The sequence below is a fragment of the Stigmatopora nigra genome, chromosome 9 (genome assembly GCF_051989575.1).
Source record: "Stigmatopora nigra isolate UIUO_SnigA chromosome 9, RoL_Snig_1.1, whole genome shotgun sequence".
Classification (NCBI taxonomy): Eukaryota; Metazoa; Chordata; class Actinopteri; order Syngnathiformes; family Syngnathidae; genus Stigmatopora; species Stigmatopora nigra.
Window position 1 is genome coordinate 12,098,800 of NC_135516.1, and position 21,837 is coordinate 12,120,636.

The 21,837-nt window shown below is 39.0% G+C and overlaps 4 protein-coding genes across 9 annotated transcripts; 2 read left to right on the forward strand and 2 right to left on the reverse strand.

The window, feature by feature from the left end:
• Positions 1-230: 230 nt before the first annotated feature.
• prpf38b (pre-mRNA processing factor 38B) lies at positions 231-5,854 on the reverse strand. Of its 4 annotated transcripts, none has more exons than XM_077724708.1 (6): positions 5,363-5,854; positions 4,772-4,840; positions 3,930-4,081; positions 3,795-3,855; positions 1,746-1,993; positions 231-1,330 (listed from the first exon to the last, which is right to left on the reverse strand). In XM_077724708.1, exons 1-6 carry the CDS (start codon positions 5,558-5,560, stop codon positions 667-669), a joined length of 1,392 nt encoding a protein of 463 aa, XP_077580834.1. In that variant the 5' UTR covers positions 5,561-5,854; the 3' UTR covers positions 231-666. The 4 variants fall into 4 exon arrangements, with proteins under 4 accessions (XP_077580834.1, XP_077580835.1, XP_077580836.1 ...); XM_077724709.1 differs by having other exon boundaries at positions 4,761-4,840; positions 5,363-5,429; XM_077724710.1 differs by lacking the exons at positions 4,772-4,840; positions 5,363-5,854 and having other exon boundaries at positions 3,781-3,855; positions 3,930-4,025.
• Positions 5,769-17,062, forward strand: LOC144201885 (mitochondrial adenyl nucleotide antiporter SLC25A24-like). 2 transcript variants are annotated; one of them, XM_077724707.1, is made up of 10 exons: positions 5,769-5,932; positions 13,345-13,471; positions 13,852-13,939; positions 14,038-14,149; positions 15,064-15,222; positions 15,298-15,450; positions 15,527-15,634; positions 16,199-16,366; positions 16,446-16,596; positions 16,717-17,062. In XM_077724707.1, the coding sequence occupies exons 2-10, from the start codon at positions 13,354-13,356 to the stop codon at positions 16,896-16,898; spliced, it is 1,239 nt and encodes a 412-aa protein (XP_077580833.1). In that variant the 5' UTR covers positions 5,769-5,932; positions 13,345-13,353; the 3' UTR covers positions 16,899-17,062. The 2 variants fall into 2 exon arrangements, with proteins under 2 accessions (XP_077580833.1, XP_077580832.1); XM_077724706.1 differs by lacking the exon at positions 5,769-5,932 and adding an exon at positions 12,626-13,234.
• Positions 6,384-21,703, reverse strand: LOC144201887 (EEIG family member 2-like). Of its 2 annotated transcripts, XM_077724713.1 has the most exons (12): positions 21,429-21,703; positions 15,095-15,260; positions 11,039-11,159; positions 10,425-10,454; positions 10,079-10,195; positions 9,753-9,799; positions 8,889-8,992; positions 8,368-8,448; positions 8,094-8,301; positions 7,860-7,996; positions 7,145-7,208; positions 6,384-6,977 (listed from the first exon to the last, which is right to left on the reverse strand). In XM_077724713.1, the coding sequence occupies exons 3-12, from the start codon at positions 11,099-11,101 to the stop codon at positions 6,935-6,937; spliced, it is 894 nt and encodes a 297-aa protein (XP_077580839.1). In that variant the 5' UTR covers positions 11,102-11,159; positions 15,095-15,260; positions 21,429-21,703; the 3' UTR covers positions 6,384-6,934. The 2 variants fall into 2 exon arrangements, with proteins under 2 accessions (XP_077580839.1, XP_077580838.1); XM_077724712.1 differs by lacking the exons at positions 15,095-15,260; positions 21,429-21,703 and adding an exon at positions 11,950-12,213.
• prkab2 (protein kinase, AMP-activated, beta 2 non-catalytic subunit) lies at positions 17,561-21,136 on the forward strand. The gene is made up of 8 exons (XM_077724213.1): positions 17,561-17,664; positions 18,321-18,495; positions 18,867-19,024; positions 19,122-19,215; positions 19,369-19,483; positions 19,941-20,074; positions 20,161-20,229; positions 20,370-21,136. The coding sequence occupies exons 2-8, from the start codon at positions 18,337-18,339 to the stop codon at positions 20,445-20,447; spliced, it is 807 nt and encodes a 268-aa protein (XP_077580339.1). The 5' UTR covers positions 17,561-17,664; positions 18,321-18,336; the 3' UTR covers positions 20,448-21,136.
• Positions 21,704-21,837: the final 134 nt, after the last annotated feature.

The window sequence follows — 21,837 nt, forward strand, 5'->3', positions numbered from 1 at the left end:
CTTGGTGAATAAAATCATTTACAAATTTTGAGTCATTTTTAACTCAAAATGGGATCATTTATGTTCATATTTATACTTCAAGATGAATTCTATCAATATTGTGTTAGAGAGTTATATTCAAATTATTATCGTCATATAATCATCAGTGTGACCATCCATTTATAGTTAATATCTCCATTGTTTTTTTGATTTCATTATTCCTGCTATAACAATTTCCCCCAATGCAAAAGTCTTCATAAAAGTATTTTATTAGAAAAGAAAACGCAACATAGCAACAACCCAGACACAAGACAAGCAAGGGTCTCAGCTTGAATCTTTTAGCAGACTCTACTTGAAGGAATTAAAACATTCTCAGCTGATCTACAAACAATCAGGGGGGCCCTAACACATTTTCCTCCTCCTCCTCCTTCTCTTCCAGGCACATTAACATTTCATGGATCAAATGTGCCACATAACATGATAGCATTGAGCTCAACCTGACCATTTCAGGGACCCACGCGATTTGATATATATACAAAAAAATCAAAATTTCCAGGCTCCGAAACAATGAACGGTACAAAATAAAAAATGCCACTTTCTCCAATGCCTAGTAAAGACTGCTAGAACACGGGAAGAAAAAAACAAAACAAAAAAAAAGGCCAAAGAAAGACGACACCTTACACACATTTACTCGACACTGGGACTCCGCCTACGATCGACTGGTTTACTCCGGTCGGCACTGACCTCCCTCTGATGATGACTCCTTTCTCTGCTTCGGCTACGTTTGTGCGCCCGTTGTTGTTCCCCGTCGCGTTCCTTCTCCTTTCCGTGGCTGGAATCCCGCTTTCTGCTTTTCTCGTCGCCGGCACCCCCGCTCTTGTGCCGCCTCTCCTTGCTCCGACTTCGGCTGGCCTTCTTAGCCTTCCGTTCATCTCGATGCCTCTCCCTTTCGTCTTTGTGCCTCCTATCGTCGCCCTCCCCTTTACTCTTCCTCTCCCTGGACCTGTCCCTATGGTGGTCTCGCTCCTTCCTCTTGTTCCTGTCGTCGCCGCCGCTTCCTCCGCCGCCGCTGTCGCGCTCCTTATCTTTGCGCTCGCTTCTTTTGTCCCTGCCGGCGCTGCCGCTACGGCTTCTTCGGCGTTCTCGTCGTTCCTGGTGGTTTCGCTCGGCGCTGCGGGATCGTCTCCTCTCCCTGTCGCGCTCCCTGGCGTCCCTCTCCTTCCGCTGACGTTCCCGTTCCCTCTCCAGCTCGCGGTCGTAGCTGGCGGCGTGGCGATCCCGCTCACGGTGGTGACTGCGGCTCCTCGACCGTTTCGGCGAGCGTCTGGGGCTCGGCGTCCGCCTCGGGCTCCTGGAAGTCAAGTTATCGACCTTATTAAATTACAACATTTTTTTTATTAACTGTTTAAAGATATTATGTTTTTTTTTTAAGTTTTAGTTTACCATCCATTAATCCAAAATATTCTGGCCATATATAGACATGGTCTCAATTCTTTTGAAATACATCTTTTAAGAATAGATAAAATGACAAATTAGGAAAATGTTAATAAAAAGCACCAAAAACCTCAAATTGATCATTAAAATAGCATTCTATGGTCAATTAAATTAAAAAAATGATATAAAACAAATCTTTTTCTTAATATATTACTTTAAAAAAAGAGAATGTGAAAACAAAATTTCCCGAATACGGGATGAATAAAGTTTGCCCAATCGAAATGTCCTATTTCTTTAAATTAGCTACGAACTGCCCACGTTTAAGTTCCTACCTGGAGCGCCGCCTTTCCAGCTGCCGCCCTCCTTCCCCTTGCCGCCCGCCTTCCTCAAAGGCCTCCTCTTGCGGCTCCTTCTGGGGCATTTTCCGAGGCCGGCTCTTCATCTGCTGGTCGATGCTCTTTTGCACGGGCACGGGGATGCGGGGAAACAAGGTGGAGAACCATTCCAACTTTGTGAGGAAGGAACGCAGCATCTCCCCAACAGTCATCACACATCCTCCACCCGCCTTCACGTCCAACTCCTGGAAAGAAATGACGGCAGGGATGGGGGGAAGGCCAACAAAAAATGGTTTTAACACACATATCGATCTCTTTTTTGATGACATAGTAACATCAGGTCAAAAGGCAAAGTGTGATGGCCAAGTACTGAGCCTTCACCTCTGTTCATCTAGCTTAATCTTTCTATTCAAATGTGTCTGTCTTTACTTTTACCATTTTAGAGGGGAAAATCTGGCTCATCTAATCTTTTCTAAAGGACATCTGTGCTCACAGAGTGATTTTTTTTTCTTTTTAAAGAATATATTGGCAAGACAAAGTGGTTTGAGCAATTTCATTGGTGAGGAGTTGAGTAATCGGACTATGTTGAGCTCAAAATGAAGGCCAAAGTAACATGAAGCTACCGTTTCAGCCTTGGGGCATTTGCGAGATGACGAGGCCACAGTGGAAGCACAGATGTGAGTTGTGGGGGGGAAGCTAGGGCGTCCCCCATGCTCCAAATACTGGTTATAAAATTGTTATAGTAGAGAACAGCCGCTTTGCACTCACACACGCAAACCAACAGTGCTGAGATACACTATCCAATTCACCTGCAGCACAATGGGCATCTAAAGACAAAAACAGGGCAATTAACCAGTTTGTTGAGGATTGGCAAATGAGAAGAGATAATTATTATTATTATGAATAATAATAGTTCAGTTAACTAGAATGCAGAACAGCAAAGGAGGCCTGGTTGCACACCTGGGGTTTAAAATGTAGTTATTCATCACATTAGGAGGTACAGCTGAATAACTTGGACATCCAATAAAAGTATTGTATCAAAAATTAGGAGTTTTTTTTATGAATTTGCGGGATTGCTAAAACTGCCTTATGTTTTATTAACCAGGGGGCTAAAAAGAATTGTGGGGTTTAGTTTATAGAATTACTAAATGTATAAATTTATCTCAACTACTGTAAAAAAAATATCAAGAAAATCAAATGAATTCAAAATTTTGCCCCACAAAACAACCAAAAAGTCTATTTTTAATTAACTGGTTGTCATTTTATAGGCAAAACTCAATGTATATAATCTTATTTTACTTGTTTACATTAAGCTAGTGGATTTCAAGTCAACGCTATTATGTTTTTTTAATTATATGTGGTGTTATTGTCCCAGTTTGACCGTGAACTGCTACTCTGAATGGCAAAACAAACAGCTTTAAGCTTTTTTTAATTGCTTTCCATCTGTCAAAATGCTTCTTGTGCAAATCACCACAAAAACGATACGACCTCAAAGCTATGTTGGCTGTCAAAACGACAAAAAACGACTTCAAATCTATGTCAAATTGACAAAAATCTGCAAAAAAATTACCATTACAAGAAAATTCTCTATACCGCTATCATATTGGATGTCATAAAAATTATCCAGCTCTATCAAATAATGCGCCCAATGAGTGTAATAACATTGCCATAAGATGAAAAGTTGAATGTGTGTATCAATAAAATTGCCAAATCAAGACTTTTTTTGTGCAACTAGTCCTTGTAATCTTATCAAAAGCATATGGACATGCCTTCAAATCAATTACACATGAATAGTCAAGAAGTACTCCATCATTTTTTTGAGGTACTTACCCTGACAACAATGAGCAGCGTGGCAGTGAGCAAGTAACCTAGCTACTCAGGTTTAGATGACAAAACTGTGGATAATTAAGCCAAATGAAGGCAAAGGTGAAAAATCAGCTATGCGCATCACAGCAGGAAGGAGGGGGCTGAAGGGGGGGGTGGTGAACCATTTTTCATTGTATTTAATGGACAAAAAAATAGAAAGTATTACCAGGTGGGACATACCTCCTCATCGTCCATGAAACCGTCATACCAGTCGACCAAATCGGCCGGGGGTTGCGTGTATCTGGGTGGAAGAAATATGTCAAAAATTGGGTTTTTTTTGGGGAGGGAATGAAGTAATGATGAATAGAATCTTACCGTATGTACATGAAGCCGAGAGCTCGGATGTAGGGCGAGTCGGTGTGCGTGATCAAGCCCATCAGCTGCTTGCGTGTCAGTTTGAGTGTAAACAGTTTGTATAATAAGCAGAAGGCAGTGGAAACGATGCCTCCGGTCCCGACACCTCGAACCTGGAAAGGATCGAGTCGAGTACAGCGATTGATTGCATTGGGGTATGAATGTTTTAATTAAAGTTTGTTACATTGCCGTTCAAAAGTTTGGGTGGTGTCTGAAAGGCTTTTGTTTTTGTAAGGACTGTTGTTTACGTTTGTGGGTAAATTGGTTGTAATAGAGCAGATTTTATGTGGGTCGGACCATTTTAGATATGATATTTTGATTTTTTAAATAAATGGATTAAGATCGCTGAATATTTAGTTTTTTTATAGATCTAAAACAAAGTTTAGTTTAGCTTTTTTATATCTGCTTTTAGATTTTACAAAATGATTTTTGAACTAAAAACTGAAAAAAATGATTAAAAAATGACAATTATTGATTTAATAGGGGGAAAATCAGGAAATTTAATATACATCTATACTCTTCATTTTAATTTGATCCTAAAACAGAAAGTCGACACTCATGATTGGCTTTCCCGGGCCACACAGAATGATGTGGCGGGCCAGATTTGGCCCCCGGGCCGCCACTTTGACACCACTGCAATAGAGGTGTTTTGTCCAAACTTCTGAACGGCAGCTAACGCTGTATAATAAGTTGATTATTAATGAGTGGGAGTTTATACAATGAGGTGAAAGTATCAGTGAGACTAGGGAGGACTAAGAGAGTTAAGGATGGGGGAAAAGAAAAAGCACGTACTTCTCACTTACCCCTCCGCACATTCCAGTCTGACCTGCAGTTTTTCTGCTTCCTTTCTCCCATGGCTCAACGTGAGTCACCTAAATCAACAAACAATAACCAAAAACAAGTTTATTATTTAATTATTTTTGACAAAACATCAAATCAACATTTCAAACGCCTTGTTTGGAAGTAAAAATAAATGAACAATACATATTTGGGCGTCGAGAGCTAAAATTAGAAGTGAAATAATAAAACTGGGAGAGTCAAAATAATTGTTATTGTCTCTATTGGAGACAATAACATTGAAAAATTTAGCTATCCTTCAAGTATTAATAAATTGGACGTCTATAGTTGTCAATGTGAAAATTGTGCTATTTAAAAGCATGGCTACTACAATGTTACTTACGCTACTTTAATAGCAATAAAGTGGCTAATGTGGACACGTTGAAGTGTTTAAAAGCATTTGCAGTGTTTCGTCAAAAGAATATATGAATATTTAATATAATAACGACTCAATTAAACTCATTCCGCTACGTTACTCTAACGTAGAAGCTCGCTAGATATTAGCCATGTCTAGCATGTTGCTATTAGCTAAATAGCTTAGCATGAGCTAGCTTTACCTTGAAGTAGATTTCGTCCACAACTTCGTGGTACGTTTTAAGTTCATACAGCTGAACTTTGAAATATGGCGAGGACAGAACGTTGGTTAGAATCATCGGGTTGAGGTTCATAGTCTTCTCATTGCCCCACAGGGGCAGTACATTGCCATGTTTTCCGGACGCAGGCTTGTTCATGGCCTGGTTTCCGAGGCCGGCCATGATGGCTAAAATCCCGCGACGCCGAGTTCTTCAAGTACTCTTGATCCGTTTTTCACGTTTACAAATCCATCTGAGTTGTGTCTATCAAATTCCAATACTTGCCAATTCCCGTCGTAATCGGGACAAAAATGGGTGCTAAATTGACGGTAGCAACTTCTTCCCGCCGTCGTTGTTGTAAGCTCAAAGTACCGCTGCTGACGATGATGATGATGAAGATGATGATGATGGGATGTGGAACCGGAACTGGATGGTGGAGTCGTGGTGCAATGCGAGCCGCGGGACGTACGCCAACATGGGCTGGAGGAATACTTCTTTTGGGTCGCATGTCCGGGGGCCGCCTTCAATCTGAATAGAGATCCGATTTGATTCAGTGTAAGTATAATAGCTTGTAAATCCAAGATTTATATATACTACTATGACCGCCCTTGAGTTTCTAATGTAACTGACAATGTATAATAAGTAAAGATCACATGCTTTCTTCATCAAAGGTAACCAATTAGAATGATTGTAAAAAATAATTTCGTGAACATGAATTTAACAACACAACTAAAAGAAAGTCAACTTAGATGTTTGCATTGATTGTTGACCAAAATGATTTTTGCATTAGCTGGATTAAGGCATGTGACGTCGCATCGTCATAATGCGCATCCGTATGGAGGCTGTCACATTTTATTTGCAAAGTCACTTTATACCTTGGAAACATAATAGATCTTTGGTTTTAAACGTATTTTGAAAGTAGTAGTACTTAAATCAAACAACAGTAAAAAAAAATTAAAAATAAAAGTCAATTTATTTGATAAAAATGGGAGTGATAAATATATATATACATACTAGCAACTGGTACACTAAACAATGTAACAAATAACTTTTATGGCATTGTATAAATATATTTTTATATTTTACTTGTGACATTATTTTTCTTGAATATAGTCTCCACATAACAAACATTCCTGTTTCTTACAACATTGACTTTCAAAAATAGGCTTTGCAGTAGTTAGGGACAGTATACAAATGTAAAAATTATAAAATGTGTGAAATATTATGAGCTAAGGTACTGCAACACTAGTTTAACCAAACACTCAAAACCATTTTAATTTAAAAGCATAAATATTAGAAGTATGATATGGAATTATTTTTGACATTTCTGATAATAATATTAACCTTTTGTCAAAATGTACAAATATTCCAGGAAGACTGATGCCTGCTCAATTACCAGAACCTTGTATATTATACACCTTATTCTTCCCGGTCAGTCTACAGATACTGTAGATAATTCCTGTACTGTACAGTACTGCAGTTTCTGTTACCACTTCCAAGGTGGCCCAAATACGAGTAATACGGCACCCCTCACAACAGTCCAATGTTTTGGAAGGCTTACTGCTTGATGACCACCTGTTCAAATGCTCCCGAGGCGACCCTGAAAGTAAACCCCACACATATTTAACATTCTGAGAAACAAGGACACTAATGTAGTGCTTCTAAATGGGTTAAGAATGCCTTACATTATGTGTTGAGAGTGAGTATAGTATTGGACTGAATTCATGGAGTAGGGTACACACATTCCGATTACATAATGAAACCCACCGAGTGTGCTGGCTTCCCAAAGCTGTGCTCCCGCCTGGACCAACAAACAAGCGGAGTCCTTCCTCTGTTAGAAAAGTACATATTACAGTCTGGAAATCCTGTAGTTTAGGTTTCATCTGGATGGCCAGTATGCCAAAATTAATTGATTAATAAATTGACAGCTTTTTCCAATGGTGCTAAACTATAGATCATTTTTGGACATTCAAATTTGTACAAATCATCTGCAATTATTGAATTAAAATGAACAAACAGGAACTATTCCCTATACATCTATAATCTTCATTTGAATTTGATCATAAAACAGAAAATTGGCACTCATCATTAACTTTCTCGGGCCACATAAAATGATTCGGCGGGCCAGATTTGGCCCCCGAGCCGCCACTTTGACACCAGTGACTTAAGATGTTAAAAATGACTTTCTATCCAATATAGGTCAAAAATTAACATCAGTATCTGCTTATCTCAAAACAAAGTACAAAAATAAATTATAATAACCTGTATCTAAACATCTCTAGTTATCACATTGAGTATGGGAAGACAAAAAGTAGTTATGGGAATCAAGTTGAATGAATGATTTAAAAAAAATGTAGCTTTAAAGTTACATTATCAGTTTCTACCTGATCACTACACGCTGAGAATCATAACTTCATGCGCATTCCTTTAGTGTGTAATACGATCCCATAGACAGGATGTCTTCCCAGTTTAAAGTACCCACCCTCTGTACTGGAATCCAAGATACTGTGGCTGAAATCCTGACCCTGCAGAATTTTGTCAATGATGTCATCCGCGTTCACTCTGGTGGCGTTTACGCGCATCAGCTGATTCTCCACCGAGTTCTGCTTAACCGGATGTCTAATTCACAGACGAGAGAGCAAAGGTTGGACAAAAAATATTCCCGGCGTATCATCCACCAGAGCTTTTTGTACCTTATCAGGATAAGAAATATTACCTTGCAACCTTGGCAGGTGTGGAGTTGTGTTCTGTCGTATGATGGCACTTTTCAGTGTTTGGGGGAGAGGACCGACTCTCCTTTTCTAATCTTTCCGTCTGCTGCTCGTTGGGTTCCGGAATGCAGTCGATTCCGATTGAGGCAGAACCCCCTGACGCGTTCCTTCGATGGCTCAGATCTGGTGAACTGGAGTTATTTGAGCTGTAGCCTATAGATGACATTTAATGTGATGAGTCGAGGATTTCTCAGGTGGACAATCGAAGTTAATATGTACCTGAGACTTTGGATTGTTGACTGGTGTAGCTTGATGTTCTTGTGTGGCCCCCAGCAAGCTTTTTCTCGGGAATTGGAGTCCCTGGAAAAGGCAAAATGAATTCAAGTATACCTCCACAATTCATTAGTATTGGATTGGATAACTTTATTCATCCCGTATTTGGGAAATTTCGTCAAGAGGGTGAGGATGCAGAAATAGGAAAGGCATTTTAGACATAAATAGATAGTTTATATTGCTTTTTGGTGAACTGAAACGCATCATACAATATAAAAACTAATAGCAATACATTTAACATATTGTCCAGTGTGTATATACAGTACTTTTTTACCCTGCTTTTTCAGTGATAGTCCAAAATGTGCATCTGTATTAATCCTTTTTTTAGGGGTGTAAATTACCTTGATATTTTTGGAATTTTCGTAGTTTTTAAGTGGTGTATTTAGTATTTTGGTAAGGAAACTACGAAAGATTCGTAACATTTGGCAAGTTGATGAATGGATTTTGAGTTAGTTTTAGTTTTCTACCAGTTATCGAGCTGGATGTGGACATGTCTCCTCCTTTCCGCTCCTTGAGTAGACACTCTGACGCAGTCTTTGGAATGCCCAGTGTCATAGCTGTAGAAGGTGGTCTGCAGGGGCACAAAAGTATTCTTTTTAAGATGTATTAAAATACTACTTTTGTTTGGCCTCTTGACAGCAAGTCAAGCCACTCTCATAAAAACCTTACTAATCCTAAAGGAGCTTTATTCTAAACAACATTTCAAGATAACCAAATAAAAATAAGTTGAAGGGTGGAGCATTGATTGGCAACGCAAGTCATTCTGGTCATTGATTGACTTTGGCGTAGTCTTAAAAGCAGACAATGACTCATATCTTTACTTAATTCAGTGTTGCTATGTTAAACCAATGAATGAAGTGGGTGGGGAAGCAGTTAAAAATGTATCATATTCCTATCACATGAAGTGAGTAACATTCAGTACTACAGAGTGACTGGGCTGCTTTTTTTTTTAAAGCTGCATGTCGCAAGCTTGGCTAGAAGTGAGCCATTACGTCACATCCTTTGCTATATAAACTGTCTGACATTCAAACAGGGCTTGACTTCCGCCCGCCCGATCTTATCGCCTAACAGTTGTTGCAAAAGAGAGCATGACTGATCAGGCTCAGATTATTGCCGAGATCACAATTTGACTTTTATCTCTTAAGTGGAATCTTGACATCACAAAACAGCAAGTGCGTCAGTATATAGTAACAAAAGTAATTCTTGTTTAATTCACTCCGTGAGATAAAAAGAAAGTTTACTCCTTAAGTATTTATAAAAAATGCTAATAGCTCCAAATGAAAAATACATGAATATATAAATGTAGTGTATGAATAAAATGATGTCCTTACGTTTTAAAACAGGGGTCTCCGGACATAAGTTGTGTTGTGATGACAACCTGTAAAAAAATATTAGTTTTAGTTACAGGATGACAAATAAATGACTATTTTTTCTTCTTCTGGCTAATAAAAATTTTGCAGCCCATAAAATTGCAGTAAATAAAATCCAAACTACTTTTTATTTTATTTTTTTTATGATGAAGAGTATGTTCTTCCCAATAAATCTGTAAAGCAACTCTACTGTTAATATAATTAGGATTATTTCCCATCACATTTTAATCCTCACACGAAGCACTTAAAACAACAAATCTAACTCATCAAATCAATTTGGCAGGTACCTTGAGAATAGAATTGTCTTGTCTAGTTTTGTTGGTGTTATAACCTTCCAGGAGACATCTTCTTGTAATGCTGCCTGACCCAGCAAACTCAGACAGGTTTAAATCAGCAAAGCCCAGCTGCATATGACAAAATAAAATCAAAATATAGTGAGGGAGAAGAGTAGTTACTTGTTAACATCCTTCCAAATTATAATATTTCAATCAGTAAGCCAAATGCAAACATAAAACCAGTCAGGGTTTTAATAGTACACCAAAGTCCTTCAGTCAAGTGCTATCATATAAAAGTAATGATAAGATGGTTTTAGTGGATTATTGATTTTTGGAAGGAAGGAAGTAAAAAAAATACCTTTGCAAATGCTTTCCCACCCTTCAATTCCTGCAAAGACAAAAAAATAGTTTGTGCCTGCTAGTTACAAATTGACATACACTGACTAGCATGTTATGCAACACGTTTTCCCATTTTTTAACACTTCCACGTCCCTCTAGGGCACCGGTGTCAAAGTGGCGGCCCGGGGGCCAAATGTGGCCCACCGCATCATTTTGTGTGGCCCGGGAAAGTAAATCATGAGTGTCAAATTTCTGTTTTAGGAAGAAATTAAAGAGATAAATATAGATTTATATTATATTTACTGATTTTCCCCCTTTTAAATCAATCATTGTCATTTTTTAATCATTTTTTTCTGTAAAATCCAAAACTATATATAAAAAAGCTCAAATAAGCATTGTTTTAGACTGTAAAAACTGAATATTCAGGGCTTTTAATCAATTTCTTTTAATCTATTTATTAAAAAAAATCAAAATATTATATCTAAAATGGAGTAGGGGTATCAAACTTGAACCTATGTTCGCGAGCCTTATGAACTCATTAGCCGCCATTAAAATCGTTGTTTTGCCGGCAGAGAGGGGGGTCTGCAAAAATCACAGGAATTTTTTATCATGTCTGTCAAACCCATCACGTACCTTGCGGACCGACACCCGAAACACACAGGGGTCCAAAACACCTGTCCGAGCATTGGCGCTCATTTTACACACCAAGGAGAATCTCTTCCTCCAGCGGACACAGTTGGCTTGGACGGGTTCCCTGGAAGTACAAATGTTATACTTAATCGTGGTTGAAAAAAAGGAATTTAAATGAAAACAACCGTGCTGAATTTAATTACAGGTTTAGAGCCATTCGAAGCTTTGAAAGTCGTGTTTACACGATTATGGTTTATTTGAGCAAATTGTTACTATGGTGAGGTATTAACGACAAACAGCTTGTTTTTCCGCAGTGACTCAGTGACGCAATGCAATTTATTTTTTGTTTTAATGGAAGGAAGTTATGACTAATGTTGCTTTTGTTATTACTATGCAGTTTTCAGATTGAAATGTGTACATGTAACTTTTATGTGCAGATTATAGGACTAAATGGGTCTACTACAGTATCATAGATTGAGAATGTAACAATAGTTCTCATGTATTAACAATATGCTCATTGGTTAACATTATCATTATTTGAAAAATAAACATTTTCAAGTACTTTTTTACCTCGTCGACAAAAATACATTTTAAATGAATAACTAGCACAATTAGTAAACAAACTTGAGTGCCCTCATTGAGTAGTTAAAAAAACATTGTATTTTGTTTATTATTTGTAAGTAGTATCGCTAATAAACAGCTAATACACAACAGTTAAGAATCTACTAATAAGAAACCAATGTTAAATTATATCATTAATAAGCAAAAATATGTAAGTCCTCTTTATTGTGATACCAACTTTGAAATGTATACCATGCTTAAAGTTAAAGGGTCAATTCAATGTTTATGTCAAGCCCCCAAAATTCGAAATTGAAACATTTTTACAGAGTAACTAAAAATAGCCCCTTACTTACCGAGAAGACTCTTGGACGAAGGCACCATGTACGAGGCGAACTTTACAGTATAAAACACCGTTGACAAAGGGGACCGACGACAACTCCTCCAAGTGGAAATCTACTTTAAATTGAAATCTCTTCTTTTTCATAACAATGAACGACATGCTGCGTGAAGTCGCAGATAGCGACCAAGACTGGACCAGAACGCCTTCCACCGACTGCTGTAGAAAACTTTTTCAAACTTCATGGCTTACTTTTTTCCTTCCGTCCGTCCTTCCCACCCAAATACTTCCGGACTACATATGACGTTACATAATTTTATTGGCTGTGCAACAACAGGCTTCATTTATCAGTATCCATTCAAAACTGGCTAGTTTGTTTATTTAAAAAAAACGAAAAGTGAAGCAGTAAATGGCTTGTCGAATTCAGGCCCATTGCATTATATGTCATTAGTCAACTACAATGTAATTAATTCAAGTAAACTCGTAGTATGTTTCTTTACACCATTTGAGGAAACAAACCGTTGCTATGGAAAATTCAAAACAAAAACACTCATTTCAAACCACATTTGTATATGTAGAAACAGAGCCCTCGAGCGGTCACTTATCACATTACAAACCGTTGCTATGGACAATCCACAACAAAAACACTCATTTCATAAAACAGCGCCCTCAAGTGGTCATTTTATAAATTACAGCCAAGGAAACTCCACACTGCTTGTTTCAAACGACACGTCCGCTGATGGATGGATAGATTAGGCCCTGCATTTCCTGCTTCGTTTTCACTTCGTACAGCTCACGCTTGAAACTCGGAACAAGTTCCACTTCGGGTGACAATGCTTCAAACTACATGTCCACGGCTTGTATGTGTCGTTGCGCTTTATATGTCGGGTCGTAGCTTGTTTTTCCGCATAAAATGCTGCGTATAGCGTCGCTGCAGCTTTGGTAGTAGCTCCGCCCTTGTACTACATTGCAGTTCTCCCAAGGAAAGCCTTGGAGCGTTTGCTTAATAATAACAGCTTTTAGCGATAGCTTTTTGGGGGGAGTAGGAGATATATCTTGGGTTTCTTCTAACATGGCTTAAAACCTCCGATTTGGTGCACGCACTTGCGCAAGATCCAAGCATGATTTGGACGGTACCGAGACGTTTCCTCCCGGTAGCCCAGTGCTGGGATGCCGACAGTGAGCGGTTCTACCAGGACTTATTTGAAAGGCTCGATGCTAATAAAGACGGCAAAGTGGACGTCGCCGAACTGCGAGCGGGCCTCAAAGCGATGGGAGTTTTCCGACAAGGTGCCGCACAGGTAGTCCAATACGGCCGGGGGGCGATTTGGAGCCCGGTTCGACTGGATTTTTGTGTTTATATATCCCCCCCTCCACTCAAATAAGTGCTCCTGATTGTCTGTGTTTGCAGAAAATTGTAATGAGCGGTGACCAGAACAAGGACGGCAGTTTGGACTTCCACGAGTTTACTAAATACTTGAAGGATCACGAGAAGAAACTGAGGCTGACCTTTAAGAGTCTGGACCGAAACAACGACGGTAGGATTTGCTTCACAGGTCAAAAAAAAAGAGAGTTTAATATCTAAGTACTGTTTAAGATCCAAGTACTGTTTAATATCCAGGTACTGTTTAATATCCAAGTACTGTTTAATATCCAAGTACTGTTTAATATCTAGGTCCTGTTTAATATCCAGGTACTGTTTAATATCCAAGTACTGTTTAATATCCAAGTACTGTTTAATATCTACGTACTATTTAATATCTAAGTACATTTGACTAGCGACCAAAAGACCGGCGACAAAACATCCGGTCACGGCTGCCTCAGTCAGATTGTTTTTTTTTTTTTTTTAAATGTTTATCGTTTGGATGTAAAAACCATTGCCTATCCAAATATTTATCGACTGTTGTCTTTACGTTAGGGCGTATTGATGCCACTGAGATACAACAGTCCCTTTCAGAACTGGGCTTGGAAATCAGCAAAGTGGATGCCCTGAAAATCCTGCAGAGGTTTGTTCACCCCCAGCGACCAATCACTGCTATTCCCTCCCCGTCAAAAGGGATTGGACGTCATAACTGATTAGTATATGTGCATTTGTTTCCTTCAGCATGGATATTGACGGCACAATGGTGGTAGACTGGAACGAATGGAGGGAACATTTCCTGTTTCACCCGGCTCACAACCTTCAGGAGATTATCCGCTACTGGAAACACTCTTCGGTAACCACACGTTTGCCTTAATCAAATCAATCGGGAATGCGACACTGTCAACTAGCAGTCTCATCGAGTCACGGGTGGTCCAAAAGTCGTCATGCCATGGATTTTATGGATTGTTTATGCGCAGTGACGTTTTGGGTCGTCGCTTTGAAAGAACGGCCGTTGAAAATAATGAGGTCAGGCCTGCTGTAGCACTCCCGCTGAGTCTTAATCCAAATTAAGTGGGGTGTCTGTAACTATATTTACGGTATACAGATTTCAGTCTTTAGCTCAGGGTTGGGCAAACTTTTGGGCCCGGGGGCCACATTGACTTAAAAGAATTGACAGATGGGCCGGGTCAGCACAAGATAGGATACATATAAAAAAGTGCATCCGTTAACAGTACATATGGAATATAAACAGAAAAAAAGGACTAAAGTATTAACATACTCATCATTAAAGTATAAAGTACAAAGTCAAGTAAAAAGGAATGTATTAAGAAATATTAAAATGTAATTTTAAAAAGATAGAATGGCTGTAAAACACAAAAAACAGAGTGGACAGAGCTACTGCCACTGGCTTCCGCGGGACGGCGCCATCTTGAGGATTCAAAAAAAAAACAATTGGACAACAAAAAACCTAGCGGCCCGAAAGTGGGCCGCGGGCCGTAGTTTGCCCATCTCTGCACTAAACTAACATATTTTATCTCCATTTTTCTACTATTTCTAAGAAAGTTCCCCAACATTTTTCCATTTTCAAAGTTGATAGTCGGCCCATAAATAGAATTATTGTTTAGATTCTTGGTTTACAATGTGTACTTAATTTTACGACAGATTTGGTCATCGGTAGCGACGTTATGACAACACCAAAAAAGGAAGTTATTGCAACTTTTAAACGTTTCAGTTCTAAAGAAGTAACATGGGTAATGTGCTTTTTAGGTGCTAGACATCGGCGACAGCCTTGCCATACCTGACGAGTTCACCGAGGATGAGAAAAGCTCAGGCGGCTGGTGGAAGCAACTCGTAGCGGGCGCCGTGGCGGGCTCCGTCTCTCGCACTGGGACGGCCCCTCTGGATCGATTAAAAGTTTTCATGCAGGCAAATCTGCTTTGAAGAAAAGTTTCTTCTCCATTTCCCTGGAAAATATTGACAAAGTTTAATTTTTTTGGACAGGTTCATTCCAGTAAAAGCAACAAAATAAGCCTGTTGAAGGGTTTCAAGCAAATGATTGCGGAAGGAGGCGTGAGGTCACTGTGGAGAGGCAATGGCATCAACGTTTTAAAAATCGCACCTGAGACCGCTATCAAGTTTATGGCGTATGAGCAGGTGGGCGTCCTTGGAAATATCATTGACATTAAGGTGATACTTGCAAGGACATGTTTTTATATATTTTTGTTTGCAGTTTAAGAAGTTGTTATCGTCCGAAGGCCAAAAGATTCAGACGCATAAAAGATTTCTGTCTGGTTCGTTGGCTGGAGCGACAGCACAGACTGCCATCTACCCTATGGAGGTAAAAATGATATAATTTTTTGTATATTTTTTTGACATTTTTATGCTAGATCAATCTTTACACTTGGAATATAAACTGTACAACAGGGGTGTCAGACTCGCGGGCCGCATTAAAGTCAACTCAAATTCGTGTGGGACCATTTTAGATATAATATGTAGATTTTTTTAAATAAATGGATTAAAAGAACTGTATTAAAAGCCATGAATATTCATTTTTATAGATCTAAAACTTTATTTTAGCTTTTTTATGTATTTTTAGATTCTACAAAATGATTTTTGAACTAAACAACTAAAAATGATTAAAAAATACAATTATCGATTCAAAAGGAGGAAAATCAGGACATTTAATATACATCTATACTCTTCATTTTAATTTGATCCTAAAATAGAAAGTCAGCACTCATGATTTACTTTCCCGGGCCACACAAAATGATCCGGCGGGCCAAATTTGCCCCCCAGGCCGCCACTTTGACACATGTAGTCTACAAGGTGTAATAAGTCCAGTATTGGAAGATTATGTGTAGTGGTAGTTGGAAAAAGTGTGTGCTTTGTTTCCTCTTCCAAGGTATTAAAGACTCGACTCACACTGAGGAAAACTGGCCAATATTCCGGAATGTTTGACTGCGCCAAGACAATCCTGCAAAAAGAGGGCGTCAAGGCCTTCTATAAGGGCTACATTCCTAACCTACTTGGAATTATTCCCTATGCTGGGATAGACCTTGCAGTGTATGAAGTAGGCAGACCGCCGAGCACATCATGTTTGACAACAATTTCCTCCTATGAATCTTCTGTTTTTTGTTGTTTTTTTGCAGACTCTGAAGAACACGTGGCTTTCCTACCATCCCAAAAATTCGGCTAATCCAGGAGTTCTTGTGTTGCTGGGATGCGGAACCATATCAAGTACATGCGGGATGCTGGCCAGTTATCCGCTTGCACTCGTCCGCACTCGCATGCAAGCAAGAGGTAAACACAAGCATTTATTATTAAAAAAGAGTGTAATTTTTTGCAAATTGGTAAATGAGGGATATTCAGCTTCCGGGTAGATTTAAAATGGGTAGAAAATACTTCATTCTTTCTCTTCAGCGTCTCAGAATGCCGCCGACCAACCCAGCATGACGTCCCTATTAAAGAATATTGCAGCAAAAGATGGATTTTTTGGACTCTACCGAGGAATCTTGCCTAACTTTATGAAAGTCATTCCGGCCGTCAGCATCAGCTACGTTGTCTATGAGTACATGAAAATTGGCTTGGGAATGAACAAATGACAAATGGACAGATGCTGTCCAAGCTGGATGACCTGAGATGACTGGCATAGTGTGGCTTGATTTCCATCAGTTTACACTGGAGCCCTGCGGTTTGACAAATGTACTGTAATGCACTAAGGATGGTCTGTTATGAATGCAAATATGAATTATTTATAGGTCTTAAAGCATGATTCTTTGTCTTCTTGCTGCTCAAAAAAGACACTCAAATGTACACAATGTGCATCAAATACTTGAGTTCAGAAACTGAATATTCTGTGAATGCAAACATAAAACTGAAAATACAAAACCAAAAAGGTGGTCCTAATTTGCCATTGCATAAGACAGCACCCTCTTTTTAGACTCATGGTCATTTTAATTGCATGAGATTAATTGTGATTCATTAAAGTCTGTATAAAAGTAAATACATAATACACATAATAATTAGCACTGAGATGATTTGCAATTACTCACATTTGGTATAATAATAAATTCAAAAGTAGTATTTAGCTTTTTAAAAAAGTAAATCAACATAATTGACCTCAAGCCAAAACAAAATGTATTTATGGAGCCCTTAAGAGTGTCAAATTCATTGGTCAAACGTTACAAAATACAAAAAAAACGATGGTGAGAACGTAGATACTAATTGTCACTGCCACATCAAATATGGCCGACCTCCAGCAACAGAGTGATACTGCTCAAATTGAATCTCTGTTCAAATGTCTATGTGGACGAGGAGGCGGGTCCTCGGTTGCAGACAGCAGTGAGATCTACACTAACTGATTGAGAGGTGAGTCTGACGTCTGTTATTCCTGCATATATTCTTCCAAAAAACAAACTTTTCTCGTGTTTTCGCACTAAACATGACACCATGGACGTTTACAGGCACTGTTAAAGGTGTCTGCTTGAGGTGTCAGCCTGCGGTTAAAGCTAGCAGCGCCACAAGTAGCAGCTAAAAATACACAATCATGTCGTCGACGTGATGTGTGGAGGTTACAAGTCGAAGGATAAAACATCTTTGTTTACCTTTCTTTTCCTTTCTCTAACTTGTCTTCATGAATTAGGACAGTGTTTTCAAACCTGAGCTTGGCAAACGAGCATCATTTACATGAGATGAATAACTACTTACCATGAAAAAAAAGTATAAACACTGTAAACAAATGATGACGTCATTGACATTTTGGTGACAAAGATGACTTCCTAAAATTCAAATCTCGGTTTGTTTTGACAACAACAAGAGGGTTAATCTGTTGTATGAGTGTCAACAGGTGGATATGCAAGATAAATAGCACTTCTGCCATCTTGTGGATCATTTCATGGATTTTCTTAACTTTATATATCTGGCATAGACTCTTAATAAGCAAAATATAATCATTTAAAGGCTATTGTAAAATGACTGAAAGATTTGATTATGCGCACCGCTTGTTCTACCTCTGGTTTGTACAGCGCGGCGGCGGGCGTGATGGGCAACACGAGCGAGAGGGCGTCTTCGGACCGCCATGGGGCCAAAAGCCACCGATCCGACAGCAGTGGGGGTCACAAGGACCACGAGCCGAGCAGTAAGATGGTGGACAGCACCGACGATCCCAACATTTTTAACACGCACGGGCCAGAGTGCAAGGTACAGTGAGAAAAAAATGTGCACAACAACAACAAAAACAGAATTCCTTCATTTAGGCCACAGGTATCAAAGTGGCGGCCCGGGGGCCAAATCTGGCCCGCCGCATCATTTTGTGTGGTCCGGGAAAGTCAATGATGAGTGCTGACTTTCTGTTTTAGGATCAAATTAAAATGAAGAGTATAGATGTATATTAAAATTCCTGATTTTCCCCCTTTTAAATCAATAATTGTCATTTTTTATATTTTTTTTCTGTGTTTTTAGTTCAAAAATCATTTTGTAAATTCTAAAAATATATAAAAAACTGAATATTCAGGGATTTTAACCTGAGTCTGACACCCTTGATTTAGACCCATTTGTTTTGACTCTTCCAGGTTTCGGGAGATAAAGAATTCCCTCCGGATCTAGACGACTTGGTGAAAACTGTTCCACAGGCTCGTCCGACTGTCATCCGGTGGGCCGGAGGAGGAAAGGAGGTCTACATAGCTGGCTCTTTTAATAACTGGAGCACTAAAATACCCCTCAATAAAAGGTAAACATTTCTCTTTTGTTTACAGCTCGTACCCTGGAGGAGCTGAAAAATAACTTTCAAATCAATTGTATTATATTTTTGTGTTTCCAACACAAAGCCACAATGACTTTGTAGCAATCCTGGACTTGCCCGAAGGTGAACACCAGTACAAGTTTTTTGTGGACGGGCAGTGGGTACACGACCCCTCAGAGGTAAGTGTCATTTTAGAACATAGTAAGGCACATCAATCCAAATGTTAGCTGCCATTTTTTAATATGCTTGCTCATGTGAGATTAGCTCAAGTTTCATCAAATTCCTATGATTGACAGTTTGAGCAAATTTGCTATTTTTTTCTTCTTTTCCAGCCAGTGGTGACGAGCCAGCTAGGAACCATTAACAACCTGATTCAGGTGAAGAAATCAGACTTTGAGGTGTTCGATGCCCTGCAAGTCGATTCGCTGGAGTGCTCTGACACTTCAGGTGTGTTCATTAATCCATTTATCAGGACCATTTTAGATACATTATTATTTTTTAATAAATGGATTAAAAAAATGATTAAAATCCCTGAATATTAAATTTTTTATAGATCTAAAACTGTTTTCTTAGCTATTTTCAGATTTGAAAAAATGATTTTTTAACTAAAAACAGAAAAAAATGACAATTATTGATTTAAAAATGGGGAAAATCAGGAAATCTTAAATACATATCTATACTCTTCATTTGATTTTGATCCTACAACAAAGTCAGCACTCATGATTTACTTTATCGGGCCGCACAAAATGATGCGGTGGGCCACATTTGGCCCCCGGGCCGCCACTTGGACACCTGTGCAATACATCAAGCAAAACTGCTATTAGTTTTGACTTGTTTACTTGTCACCTGAAATATGAATTGTTAACATGCTAACAGATTTGGACTTTTGTAACTTGTCACATAGATTTGTCCAGCTCCCCACCGGGCCCTTACGGACAGAATCAATACGTCTTCAAACCCGAGGGGCATTTTAAAGCTCCGCCCATCCTCCCACCGCACCTCCTTCAGGTCATCCTCAACAAGGACACCAATATTTCAGTAAGCGTCAGCCGTTTTATCTTTACCGTTTTTTTTTCTGCATCTGCCGAGTGATAACGCACGAATCCCTTCCCCATTTTGGGCAGTGTGACCCCGCCCTGCTGCCCGAACCCAACCATGTCATGCTCAACCATCTGTATGCGCTCTCAATAAAGGTCAGTCTGCAAAAAATAGCAAAATAACAATACATAAAACCCAACTAGTGTGTCAATAACATTTTCAATATCAGAATGGGTGAATTTTGAGCACTTTTTACCGCCATGCTGCTCCTAAAATGCAAATTTATGCATGGCAGGATGGCGTGATGGTACTGAGCGCCACCCACCGCTACAGGAAAAAATATGTGACCTCACTGCTATACAAGCCCATCTAAGCCTCCCACCACAAGTGCTCGGGGAATGCGGAACGACGCTTTTCACCTCCCCAAATTCTCGCACTGGGGACATGTTTACGGCTTGGCGGCACCGCACCGCCCCCTACAGGGCTATCGAAAACACGATGTAGCAAAGTGTCAACCAGGGTTGGGTTACAACTACACTTTGATTGAATCACTGCGTGTGTAACTTGAGTGTTTTGCTGCACTTTGGCATGATATGCATGTTGCTGTGTTTACATATTTCAAAAGGGCATATTCAGAGAGGATGAAAAGACTTTTTGAGTGATTTTCAGTACATTTACGACTCTAAAGTCAGATGTAGTGGCCTCACGAGGAGGACAATTTTGCCTGGCTAGTTATAAGTAGTTCTACTGTGCCAAAGTATGCAGCAGGGGGAAAAATGTAGAAAGTGACTACTACAACTACTAAAGCATGAAGTGCAATAAGAAAGCTGATGCTGTCAGAATTTGTTGTTCTGCGTGTTTTTCTGTGATTATTTGCCTTTCACGGTTGCCGTTTGTGTGCTATGGTGAATTTCAATTTAATCTATGCAGTTATCCAAAGGGTGTTAATGATATTTATTCAACAAGATGGTACTGTTACATGTTTATTCACTATCAAAGGCATATAAGTAAGACAATGTCACTTGAATTTGTGAAAGTTTGAGTTGAGAAGTTGGACTTGTTGAAAAATAAACTTTTATTAGCTTTAATCTGTTTGGTTATTTTCTTTTTGTTGAATTGATTTCATTGCCACACTTAAAACTCAAGACTCATGATTGAAGTTATTTTTTTTCTCCACAAAACGGTAAAGTATTTTATAATTATCAACACGCATCATTGTCTGCATATCACGCCGCCCGTTTTAAACTTGAGAATTTCTCATTAGTTTAAAAAATAAAACAGAGAATAAAACTACATAACTTCACATAAAATCTGATGCCTTAATATTTTTATGAAATAACAAATGTCAACTTACAGCAATTGTTGTGGAGATGTCGTAGCTGAACAGGTGCAAAAGCGCAGGTGATTAATACCAGCTGGCGTCGTTATGAGAGAAACTGGGAACATTGAAACATTAACCGACATAAAATAACACTCGAAAACCGTTTTCTTCTGCTTAAACTTTACAGAACTATTCTTTATATAATGCTCCCTTGGCGCAGAGACGGGGACAGTCTGGGTTTCATTCGCACACCCCTTTTTTATTGTAACAATTGGCATTCCCCCGCTGGTGGATGAAGCTGTGTTTTTAGCAGGTCAAAGGTTATACGGAAGCACGACTTCCGTAAATGGAGCATACCAATTGTTCTAATAGGTGAAGGGGTTGCCGTCAAATAAGTTTTCATTTTTAATGTATTTTTACTTCGTTTTTTTTAATCTCCTCA